This window comes from Cebidichthys violaceus, unplaced genomic scaffold, assembly GCF_023349555.1.
Source record: "Cebidichthys violaceus isolate CVI_PGR_0920_01 unplaced genomic scaffold, fCebVio1.0.p SCAF_14, whole genome shotgun sequence".
In the NCBI taxonomy this organism is placed as follows: Eukaryota; Metazoa; Chordata; class Actinopteri; order Perciformes; family Stichaeidae; genus Cebidichthys; species Cebidichthys violaceus.
Genome location: NW_027176307.1, coordinates 1,047,094 through 1,058,747, shown reverse-complemented (window position 1 = coordinate 1,058,747; position 11,654 = coordinate 1,047,094). Strand labels below are relative to the sequence as shown.

The window sequence follows — 11,654 nt, the reverse complement described above, 5'->3', positions numbered from 1 at the left end:
GGTTAAACGTATAAAACTCACAATCAAAAAGGACGTGGCACAAAATGGCTGTCCTGCAGTTCATCATTTGTTTCTAGAGTTGCCGGAGACACTTTGGTCAAAGTGTTCACATCAGTAAACATGATATTGAGATGCTCCATCATACAGTCCCCTCAGAGGCCTCTTTGTTCTGGTCCTCAGTGGTGGCTGGCTGGTATTTCTCTGTAGGACGAGCAGATTATTAATGCAAACTTTTACTAAATGAAGCTTTACGCCAATACAACAGACTCAGGAGCATTAGGTCTGCATTCTAAATGCACTGCCTGGCCAAAAAAAAAGTCGCCACCTGGATCACCATGCCTAGTGCCTACTGTACAAGCCTGTGGGGGCAGTGCTATGATCTGGGGTTGCTGCAGTTGGTCAGATCTAGGTTCAGCAACAGTATGTGCTCAAAGAATGAGGTCAGCTGACTACCTGAATATACTGAATGATCAGGTTATTCCATCAATGGATTTTTTTCTTCCCTGATGGCACGGGCATATTCCAAGATGACAATGCCAGGATTCATCGGGCTCAAATTGTGAAAGAGTGGTTCAGGGAGCGTGAGACATCATGTTCACACATGGATTGGCCACCACAGAGTCCAGACCTTAACCCCATTGAGAATCTTTGGGATGTGCTGGAGAAGGCTTTGCGCAGCGGTCAGACTCTACCATCATCAATACAAGATCTTGGTGAGAAATTAATGCAACACTGGATGGAAATAAATCTTGTGACATTGCAGAAGCTTATCGAAACAATGCCACAGCGAATGCGTGCCGTAATCAAAGCTGAAGGCGGTCCAACGAAATATTAGAGTGTGTGACCTTTTTTTTGGGTGGTGACTTTTTTTTTTGGCCAGGCAGTGTATATACAAATTATAATTGTATCAAACAAATGTCAGTAACTGGTAAGATACTAGACTGAACTAAATTGTGTGAGACGTTTAGGGCGGATGTTTTAATCTACTTAATGGATTGGCACCCAATGTTGTTCAGGCAATGTCAGCACTGTCACAGTAACTGCTTATGTTGGAAGATATATTATTCCAGAAGTAATTGCAAATGACAATTGTCTTTTTAAGTCCATTTCATGCCACTGATATAATGATAATGTAATAGCATTATTAAGAAAGCAATGGACTTTTAATTAGCTTACAATGAACTCTCGGGTTCCTGCAACAAAAATGTGGGATGTCTGCACAATGCCCAAATCCTACAGCTGTTTGTTCTGGCATCATGTTGGCTACATGTTGCAAGATAAAATGATCGAGGTCACATATGACAGCCTGACCTTTTCATCTAGCACCTTGAATGAGTCAACACGTCTGTTTGTACAATAGTTTGGATTTAGACCAAACACCTGCAAAACTAATGACATCTGCCTCAACTGATTCTGTGCTTTGTGATAATTAAACATGACTGTAGACTCTTCTTCTTAGATACAAATCGTTTCCCCTATTTCCTTTGGAATTCTGTTGTGTGTGTTTTTTCTGGTATATATTCCTTGCCTCTTAATACAGTGATTTAAGGACAGTGCATCCCTTATAACTTCTTATTAGTAATAATACATTTTATTTGTCTATTTGTTAGCTTTAATTCACTGGTTTGAGGATTAACAGTTGTATTCCTAACCTCATTTGTTATTCTATATAACTATATTCCTCTTTTCACAATTTTTCCCAACTGTGTTTTGTCCACCTCCATGAATACAGCGGTATGACTTCATCCTGCATCAGTCTGTGTTACTCACTCAGGTGAAATCTATTCATAGGGTGTTTTTTTGAATCAACCAATTAATCATTTAGTCTATAAAATCAGCGGTGCCAAGGTGTCTGAAAAGAAAGGTTCTCAGAACTCAAGGTGACAATTGCTTGATTTATCAGACCAACTGTTCAAAACCCAAATATATTCTAAATACATTGTTTAAAAACAGAGGAATTCAGCAAATTGAGGATGCTGCAACCACAATATAGAAATAACTTGGAATGAACCGAAATCACTTTGTGTGGCGTTCACATTATCCCCTTAAATGAACCCGTTAAAAACCTGTTCTCAGTCTCACCTTTCCCTTTGAGTGTGAATCTTTGATGACACCTGAACAGCAGGATGAGCAGCCCCGCCTCTAACAGCTGGAAGACCCCGTAGACCAAGGGGAACAGGAACAGAGGGCCGATCACCTCCATGGGGAAGGCCAGTTTCAGAATGGTGGAGCACACCTGGACGTTCTGACAGCCTGTTTCCATCGAAACGGTCCTGCTCTCCCTGATTCGTAAGTCGTGGATACATAAAGGAAGGCTCTTTATCCTCTGACATGGTGAACACCACCCGTCTCAATATATTTCAACCAAATGACTCACGATTGGTTGAGTCTGAAGAGACAGGAGATGATGTATCCGAAGGAGTAGCCTATGAAGGGCATGAGGGCGCTGCTGGCCATGAGGGAAGGAGACAGCACCGTCAGGATTGAGCTTCCGACTGCCAAGATGGAAAGGATGATGACCCCAAACACAGCAATTACCATGAAAGTGAGGCCCACCTGAGAACAGCAGGACAGGAGACACATTCGATTTATTTGCCTTTAATTTGTTTTCTCTTAAAATCCCGTGTGACACACCGCTCCACAGACATGCACAGCTTTTGGAAACACCGTGTGACATGTTCCTTTAGTACCATGGACTTGAGCACTGTGGCTTATTTAACAAAAGCTCCAAATGTGTAAAATATGACAATGAAATGATACATTTACGATGTTTTTGAGATATATGTCACAGACAGTGTGCAGAAGTTCCCTCTGACCAAAGATTATTCAAATTACAGTGACATAAGTGAGAACATTAGCAAATCCACAAGACTCTTGATCAATAAATGACTAAAACAATAAATGAATCGTGGAAAATGTATCCCATCTTTATTATGCCCCTCCTGTGTGTGCACTAACCCTTGAGATGATCTTGGTGTACTGCGGCCTGTAGTGGTTGATGAGGATGCCGATGCCGCAGGGTATGAGGATCATGACCAGCGAGATGGTGATTTCGATGTAGGGTACGGCGTTCTGCAGGTCGAAGCCCCGACAGTAGAGGGAGAGCAGCAGAGGCATCATGCCAAAAGCCAGCAACGTGGAGCAGGACGTCATCAAAATGCTGAGGGGAAACACACGGGGGGGGGGGACTTTCTTTATCCCAACCTTGTGCAAACAAACAGCAAGACTGCCAGGAAATGTGGTATAGATCTGTGTGGCCCTCCCAGAGGATGATTCCTTGTTAGTTTGGTGACCCGTGACCTTTTTGTTCAGGCCCACCAAGTGGGTTAAAATGCTCCCTCAACACTTGAGAAAGCAATGTCACCAACACGCTGATCCGGAGCTTTTGATAAGAACAGCTACTCCAGGGTCAAGAATAAACTTTGAACCTCAGATTTGAAGCTATGAAAAAAAAGTCCCTAAAAAAAACCCCACATCTGTAATTCCATTTAACAGTGAGTACAGTAGAGTTCAATAAAGTGCTGCAGGAATGAGTCCTAAAACCTGGAGATGAATCAAGTCAGTGTGTTTTTGTTTAGACTCCTGACATAAGATCTGAGGTTAACTCAGGCTTAAGAGATTTGTTTCGTTTTGCTCTACAAATTTTGAAGCTTTGTCTTACAAATCACTAGATTACGTTGTCTGTGGTCATGTACAGAACGCCACATATACCATGACATCGACTCAGTGTTTCGAGTTTATCCAGTTTCAAAAATGGCTGCTACAAATACAAGTGTTCTTCATCAATCCAGTGGTAGTCAACACATCTATTAGTTTGTGGCTGTAAGCGCCGCCAGTGTTTGCACGCTAAGCAATGAGAGGTCGTACTTTAAATTCTTTGTCCTCGTTTTGCAGCAAACCTGACAGTGTGTTGCCAAATGTGTGAGGTGCTGTGCACAGTGAAGCCTCCAGGGTGTGCATGTGAGGCTTTTGCAAGGTTTACAAAGTTTATTGTCCTGTAGCCGCTTAACAACATGCCGCAGTCCCCTTTATACACTAATGAATACTGTAAAAAGAAAAAAAAAAGAAGCCTGTTGAGAAATACCCTGGAACAATATGTTGATTTTGATTGGTCTTTCCTGAACAAAACGCACTGTCCTCAATAAATAAGGTGTCTGACGGGGTGAATAGCCCAGCGGTTGACAGTAAAGGAGTTTGCCATCACCTTATTGTGATAATGTCACAGTTTTGTGATCAGTCTTGCAGGTCATTCAACGTGCTTCTAGTTATTAAATCACAGGATTTGCTGCTGCAGCTCCATGAAACCAGGCACCAGCACATGGACACAGGTTGTTGTCGGTGTTTAACCCCACCACCAGCTGCCACATGCTTACGCATTGATGCATCAATACTTATAATCCAGTGATGTGATATCATTGGATTGAGTATTTTTACACTGCGGTAGTGCTTTTACTTAATCTACTTGATGTACTACTGAGTCCACACAAGGTTCAGGAGCCACCGACGTCGCCTCAGTTTATATTTTTTGGAGCATATTTCTTTTGGTCAGAACAATTATGCTACACCAAAACAGGTTGTTGGCGTGTACCTGAGGTTCATGTCTCCCTGCAGAGCCAGGGCCAAGATGTTGGAGAGGACTCCTCCAGGACAGCAGCCACAGATCAGAACCACCACAGCCGTGATGCCAGTCTGCTGGAACGCCTACGGAGTGAAACGATATCATGAAGTCATACAGTGGTCGGATGTCTGACTGTGTTGCAAGTGTCCGTTACTGAAAACAATGTGTGATAGTGATGCCCGGGCTGATCTGATGTTGATTATGGAAATAAAATATGTGGAGCAATGCAAGAGATGTGCAGGGTGTTAGAAAAACTTATAATATCAAGTAACCTGGACTAATACGTCATCGTCAAATATTTTCTTTGTTTGTTACTCTATCCATATGTTCTCAATTCATCAACTAATCATTTGGTCTAAAAAATGTCCAGATAAATTCCATCCCAATTTTCCGGTGCCCATAGTGATATTTTGTTTTGTTTGACCAGCAAACCTAAACATGTTAAATTTATGATGACATGAGATAATAAAACAGAGAGAGGGCAAATCTACATTGAGAGGCTGGACAGACAATTTATGATCAAAATGATAATTAAAAATGATTAAAACTAACTAGGTGAATACACATAATAACCATTTGCCATTTAACGTGAGAAAATAGATCAGAACAAATAGATTTAACGGCATTAATATTCATTAAATCAGTATAATAAGGTCCACTCATTTAGACTGCAGGAGGCCTCACACACTTCCTGTATTGTAAAACACAAATAAAAGTAAATACATGCTTTGTGTAGGAACACCAACCTTAACCAGGCAAAATGCTATTAGAGGCATGACCCCATACTGTGCCAGCACTGCTATCGTCACCCCTTTAGGTTTCACTATGTGACGCTGGAAAGAAGGAAAAGGATGCTTTAGTACAGACATCTCAACATGATGGTGAAGCCTGTCTATAAATCATAGAAACACAGACGGACATCTATGAAGCCACCTTCAACTTGGACAACTCCATGGTGCATCCGATGGAAACCATCGTGACGAAAACGACGATTAGCATGAGTATGTTGATGGTTTTATTCATCACCGGCGACATGGTGGCCTTGAAAACTGAGCTTTTGTTGGCAGCCGTCATGTTGAACAAGAAGCTTTGATTTTCCCACGAATCTGGTTCAGAGAAGAGATCCCACGTGTCGTCCAGGGAGTTTTCCATGTCGGAGCAGCTTGTGAGATGTAACCTTAAAGCACAATGTGTTGGACACAAAGTTACACAGAGACGTAACCGATCGGGTGGCCACAGTGACTTTTACATTTCTTCATAGTTTTCACTTTCACCATTAAAATCATGCTTTGTAACACATTTATAAAAAAAGAGCCCGCCAAATCAGTCACCAAACAAAAGCTACAGTTTGAAAAGGAACTTATACAAAAGTTCATTTTCAGTCGCACTTTCTATGGTGCCCATGTCTACAATGCATTACAAACATACCTACGACGCGAGTGAGTGCTTATAACTATTATACTGTGCTATAAGCAGATTATAACACGTGATATTACAATGCATTATAGATATAGATGTCATAGAAAGTGCTGCCAAATCTCTTAAACTATTCTTTTTAATCTTACAACCATCGTGGTCATTTAGATAAAAAGACAAAGCAACATGCACTCTGTCCTCTACTGAAACATTGAGATCCTGAAGTCAGATACTTTGGTTGATTTAATAAATAACTCTGCATAGTTCTCCGTGTGCTCTTTCAGTTCAAAGTACACATTGTATGATCTTGAGAATCTTTTACCAGACAGTAAATGTAGTTTAGCCGTACAGTCTGAAACATATAAGCTCCAGCTATAAAAGAAGTCGTGTTTTTTCACTGATGGCTAAGACTCTGTATTTCCAAATGTGTTCATATTTTGGTTAAATATCAAGAAAGTTAAGACAAATCCAGTACCCTACATGTATTAAAGAGACTTGATCGATATGTGTGATCTTCACCTTATTAGAAATATATTTCATTACCTTTTCACTTATAATTAATAAATGCTTACAACTACATTTTAGTGCGTTATAAACCATTTATTCAAAGTTTATATACAGATGTGTTGTAATCAAGTTATTGTTACCCTGAGGAATGCAAAGCAGGAAAATAATAAAACAAACTGAGGCTAACAATATTAAAAGTATTGAAGAAATCTGGAAATAACCCCTGAAGCATGTTTCAATAATAGGTTACATGATTTTAACAGTAATCTTAATTAATTTAAAATATATAAAATGTGCGTCCTGCTGTAGAATTCTAGTTAAAGTGATCACGATTTCCAGATATGTATGTGTCATTTCAAACAGAATAAGAGACGCAAACACTTCTCAATTTACTTTTACAATATGCTTGTTTTATATTTTTACCAAAAACACATATTTCTGCAGCAAGTCACTTAAATCTGGCGTTTGCTTTCTTCCTCCCCGTCGTTTGTGCTTGGATGCCAAGTGAACCAACCACATTCTCCCAACTGGCATGTTCTCATGCTGTGTGCAGGCAAATTGCCCTCGCAGTATTTTTCTCATCTATTTTGCACCCATTAAAAAAACACACACACACACACATATGAAAAGATAAGACCCCACAGCTTCATAAATGTGTCACTCAACTGCACACTGACTTCTCGGCTGTTCCGAAGGTGAGAATTGCACACCTATTCTTGGAGATCACTTTGAAGAAAATAAAAGAAAAGGCCTCCTGAGAGGATTCACCATACAAACAAACACTTATCCCTGCTGGAAGTGTAAAAGTGACAGATTTGTCGCAGCTATATTTCATATATTGTGTTGTTACCTGTTGGGCCAGATGTTCCTCTACTCTTCTCTACTGCTCTCTCTGGAACAGAATCTACTCAGCAGGTGTTTGCTCTCTCTTTTCTGTTGGTCACAGATGACACATGGAGGCTACTGGTTGTACAGAGGTGCCATCTAGTGCAACTGTTGATTTCTGCAGCTTGAGCATTACATGAGAGAGGTTTTCAGCATTCGCTCCTCAGATCTGAAACAACTGAATTGGGTTGGAAAAAGAACGTAAAACTTGACAAATATATCTGCTTTGAGCAGATCAAAGGTGACTTGTGTTGTAGGACACAATGTGCCAAGACCAAAGAAACGTATTGTTTTAAAAAATATGTATAAATTCAATATATTGTTTAGCTTATCACAAAATGCATTTGTTTGTTTTTTGAGTCATAGAGAGTTACAGAGTTGAATGTGTAAATAAGTCTCTACCCCAGAGACAAATAAACCCAGCGCTTGTCATCCTTCAATGCAACAATGGGATAAAGAATAGTTTGAGTAAAGTGGTAAAAATGGTTCTAACACATAAACAGTAGTGTTCTTGAAGCATGCGTACTTCTTTCAAATGTAGAAACACCAAACCCCAAGAGATCCAATTCAATTCATTAAGATCTCCCATACATACACGCGCACGCGCACGGAGAACCGCCTGATCGTAGAGAACTTGTCTTCTCGAGTCAGCTGGCAGGTTAGTAATGCAACATTATTATACACAAGTCTCTACAAGCTGCAACACCACACATGTTATTACTCCAGCAGTCTGCCTCCAACAATACACACATGCAATGTAGATTCCAATGCTGCTAAAAACCATAGAATCTCTGGAATCAAATTGATAATTTGCTTAACTTGCTAATGTGATTAATCAGACAAACTATTTTATTGTGATGAGGCCTACATTGTTTAAAAATCTGCATCTCATGCAGCTATGTAATGATTCAAATAGTAACTACAAGAAAACACATAATTTGTTCCCCTTTTTTTTTCAAAATTTTAACCAATTCTTCACCCCTTTATTTGCCAGCCTGACTGTTGTGTCATATGGAAGAGGTCGCTTATGGTGGAGTTAACCCCTTCTGGGTCCTTCTGTCTGGGTTGAGCCTCTGGCGTCAGCCAGTCTGTCCCACTCCTAGTTGACGCCTGCTGGTCATGTGAGCGGTCGCTCCACACTAGAGGTGCTGGTCGGCCCCTTCGCTCGCTCGCAACGCCCCCTGTCGAAGGCAGGGGGATGACTGGTGTGTGGCTGAGAGCGAGAGAGAGGAAACAGAGAGTTGGCAGAGAGAAAGGAGAGGAGAGAGCGAGAGTCGATGGTGGTGCCGTATTGACCGATGGTTCGTTAATTTGAGGGGCTTCGGTCGATCGATATCCCCCCTCCCTTCCCCCTCTGGTGTTCCCGCACATCGCAAGCGAGAGAGAGTGTGAATTCCTCCCAGGTGCCCATGGATATAATCTGCTGTTATCCCGAGGTTATGGTGGGCTCGGAGAGCCTTGCGGCCCACCCCAAGGGGTTTCGCTCTCAGGTAGTAGTTTCCTCTCTTCCACCCTGTTCACTCTCTTTACCGAGGCAGGGTGCCCGAGACGGGGCGGTCCCGGCATGGAGCCCTGTGCCCTCCTTGCCAGGGAAAATGGGGCTCTTGGTGCCAAAGGCTGCCCAAGTGGCGCCACTGCAGTTCAGTTCATGCAGATGGTGTTTATGTCTCTGTAGTTGTGATGAGTCCAAGAATCTCAAAGCATTTGCAAATACTTAAACCTGTACACTAATGATAGCACTTGTGAAAATTGGTTATCTAAATTGGCAAACAAACATCTTTACTAATCTTTTTGTATTTTCTTTTTTATAAAACATGCATTATTGAATCATTAATCAGCCACCGAGGTTCTTGGACTCATCCTCCTTATCTGCAGTAGCCTGTGTAGTCCTCTCAGAAAATCTAACAATCTCTCTTTTTGGGTAAATCAGTCCTGTTATGTGTCTCTGACTGTGCTTGTGTCCCGAGCCTCTCCATGAGTTGACTGGTGTTTACATGTGTAGGATCTGAAAGATTTCATGAGACAAGCTGGAGAGGTGACTTTTGCAGACGCACACCGGCCCAAGCTCAACGAAGGGTAAGACGTTGAGCCCCTCATGAATATCGCAGCATTAGTCTCCTGTACCATATCAAGCTTATCTAAGACTGTACTTAATACTGTCTCGTGTTGTTTCTACAGAGTTGTTGAGTTTGCTTCTGGCAGCGATCTGAAAAACGCCATGGACAAACTGTCTGGAAAGGAAATCAATGGCAGGAAAATCAAGCTCATTGAGGCAGCCAGGAAGAGGTGAGCTGCTTTCTCTTTCCACCACGACACACAGACGATAGCCTCCACTTTCCATTCATCTGTCATCTGTCTCTTTTTTTTTTACTCACAGTAAGAACCCGCTAAGCTAAGAGATGTGTGAAGCACATGCTTTATTACAATAAATAGATTTAATAGAGCTGGGCTGGAATGAGATTATAGATTTTATACGTTAGTACACATTGATGCTATATAAATGAATTGTACAAACACTTTGGCGAAAGAGATCCAGTAGTGCTGTGTGTTATGTAAATGTCTAATTATCCTAACGTCGTTCTTCTCTCGTTATTTCCCAGGTCGAGAAGTCGTTCCCGGTCGGAGAGCTCCTCTCGCTCGCGGTCCCGCTCTCGCGGTCGCTCTCCATCTCGCTCCCCCAGGCGTTCCCGCAGCCCCGCCCACAAGGCCCACAACCGCTCCCACTCCCGCTCCCCCAGCAGGTCCCCCGTCGGCGGCGCCTCCTCCCCGTCCTCCAAATCAAAGGAGGCCGCCAAACGGTCGTCCAAGACGAGCAAGTCCGCCACCCCGCCCTCCTCTCCGCCCGCCCAGAGAGCCTCCGTGTCCCGCTCCCGCTCTCGTTCCCGCTCCCGCTCTCGCTCCCCTTCTACCGACAGCCAGCGCTAAACACTGCGTTCTAAGTTTAACGGGAATCGGCAGTAGAAACAACTTGATTCAGCAGGACCTGGAGCTCCCATGACCTCTCCTGAACACAGAGACAAGAGCTTTTCTCAAGTTTGTTTTTTCTCTCCTGTCTGGATTATCATAATTATCCATGAAACTTTTCACATTTAAAACAATGACACATAGTCAGACAGGAACAATTATATTCATTCATATATTTAATTGCAATTATAGGACGTTAAAAATGAAATTACCGTAAACGGAAGACATTTGTTTCACAGTGATGCTGTCTGTGTCCCCCGTCGTCCTCCATATATACGTTTACACCCGGTTCATTCAGGCTGCAGGTCCTCTTCTGCTGCACCGTCGGTTCTCCTCACACGTCCCGAGTGAACCAGCGTCAAGTTTCACGGTCATTGGGTCTGTACATTTAGCAACTACACACTAAAAACTTTGAAGAGGGAGTCTGTATTTTTTTGGCAGTATTGCGACGCTTTTGATAAGTCGTGTGACCACTTTCTTTACTTTTTTTTTGCGATTCGTTTGCTTGTTTTTGCTCGTCAGTTGGAGAACTTTTAATCAATTTCCACTTTTTTTTTCTTTTCTTTTTGTCCGTCGCCTCATTTTTTCTGTATTCTTACCTACTGTATCTTGGACAGCTGGTGTGTGCGTGTGTGTGTGCGTGAGTTTGCGTGTGTGTGTGTGTGTGTGTGTGTGTGTGTGTGCGCGTGTGTGCGTGTGTGTGTGATATCTATACCTGAGGATGCCTGCATGTGATTTTTGTTTGATCAAAATTTAGAGTTGTATTATTGGCAGTATCAAGAAACACTGTACAGATGCACAGAGTTCAACAGCTGTACAGTTAATGTGATGGATCTTACATCTTGCTGCTGACTGTTCACTTTTATTTTGAAGGGAGATGTAGAACTACTTTGAGGAGAAGGTCAACACTTTAATTTCAACACTTAAAAATGTTGTTTTAAAGAATGCAGTTCAGCATTGTAATAACATTTTTACTTTTTGGATTAGGGTTTTGTGTACAGCATTGCTGACTTTTGTTTTACAAATGTGTATAATGTAATTCCAAGAATGCGTGTAGGTACTGTGTCTGATGTTACTGTGGTTTAAATGAACTTGTAGAGTTTGAAAAAAAAAAAAAAAGCAACATTTTTGTACGTACGGATTTTATTTTCAGTGAAAAATATGATGGACGTTTCTATGGTGGACTGAAACAATAAAACAATTTTAACTAAAATCATTACTTTTTTTGTTCATCCGTGATTTTTATTGTAAAATATACAAATTC

At 41.7% G+C, this 11,654-nt stretch overlaps 2 protein-coding genes across 3 annotated transcripts; one reads left to right on the top strand and one right to left on the bottom strand.

The window, feature by feature from the left end:
* Nucleotides 1–24: 24 nt before the first annotated feature.
* Nucleotides 25–5,791, bottom strand: LOC137870765 (hepatic sodium/bile acid cotransporter-like). Its single transcript, XM_068708208.1, has 7 exons — nucleotides 5,552–5,791; nucleotides 5,365–5,451; nucleotides 4,589–4,701; nucleotides 2,959–3,160; nucleotides 2,378–2,556; nucleotides 2,083–2,282; nucleotides 25–201 (listed from the first exon to the last, which is right to left on the bottom strand). The coding sequence occupies exons 1-7, from the start codon at nucleotides 5,768–5,770 to the stop codon at nucleotides 140–142; spliced, it is 1,062 nt and encodes a 353-aa protein (XP_068564309.1). The 5' UTR covers nucleotides 5,771–5,791; the 3' UTR covers nucleotides 25–139.
* Nucleotides 5,792–8,030: 2,239 nt separating this feature from the next.
* LOC137870911 (serine/arginine-rich splicing factor 5-like) lies at nucleotides 8,031–11,597 on the top strand. Of its 2 annotated transcripts, XM_068708405.1 has the most exons (5): nucleotides 8,031–8,084; nucleotides 8,421–8,916; nucleotides 9,429–9,502; nucleotides 9,605–9,712; nucleotides 10,027–11,597. In XM_068708405.1, exons 2-5 carry the CDS (start codon nucleotides 8,836–8,838, stop codon nucleotides 10,349–10,351), a joined length of 588 nt encoding a protein of 195 aa, XP_068564506.1. In that variant the 5' UTR covers nucleotides 8,031–8,084; nucleotides 8,421–8,835; the 3' UTR covers nucleotides 10,352–11,597. The 2 variants fall into 2 exon arrangements, with proteins under 2 accessions (XP_068564506.1, XP_068564507.1); XM_068708406.1 differs by lacking the exon at nucleotides 8,421–8,916 and having other exon boundaries at nucleotides 8,047–8,084.
* The last annotated feature ends 57 nt before the right edge of the window (nucleotides 11,598–11,654 follow it).

What these genes read in the sequence shown, in the direction of transcription:
- LOC137870911 (XM_068708405.1), top strand. Translation starts at nt 8,836, where the DNA reads ATGGATATAATCTGCTGTTATCCCGAGGTTATGGTGGGCTCGGAGAGC. An exon ending in CCAAGGGGTTTCGCTCTCAG is followed by an intron (nt 8,917 to 9,428) that starts GTAGTAGTTTCC and finishes TTACATGTGTAG; the next exon opens with GATCTGAAAGATTTCATGAG. An exon ending in ATTGAGGCAGCCAGGAAGAG is followed by an intron (nt 9,713 to 10,026) that starts GTGAGCTGCTTT and finishes GTTATTTCCCAG; the next exon opens with GTCGAGAAGTCGTTCCCGGT.
- LOC137870765 (XM_068708208.1), bottom strand. Translation starts at nt 5,770, where the DNA reads ATGGAAAACTCCCTGGACGACACGTGGGATCTCTTCTCTGAACCAGAT. An exon ending in ACACCAAGATCATCTCAAGG is followed by an intron (nt 2,557 to 2,958) that starts GTTAGTGCACAC and finishes TGCTGTTCTCAG; the next exon opens with GTGGGCCTCACTTTCATGGT. An exon ending in CTCTTCAGACTCAACCAATC is followed by an intron (nt 2,283 to 2,377) that starts GTGAGTCATTTG and finishes CTTACGAATCAG; the next exon opens with GGAGAGCAGGACCGTTTCGA.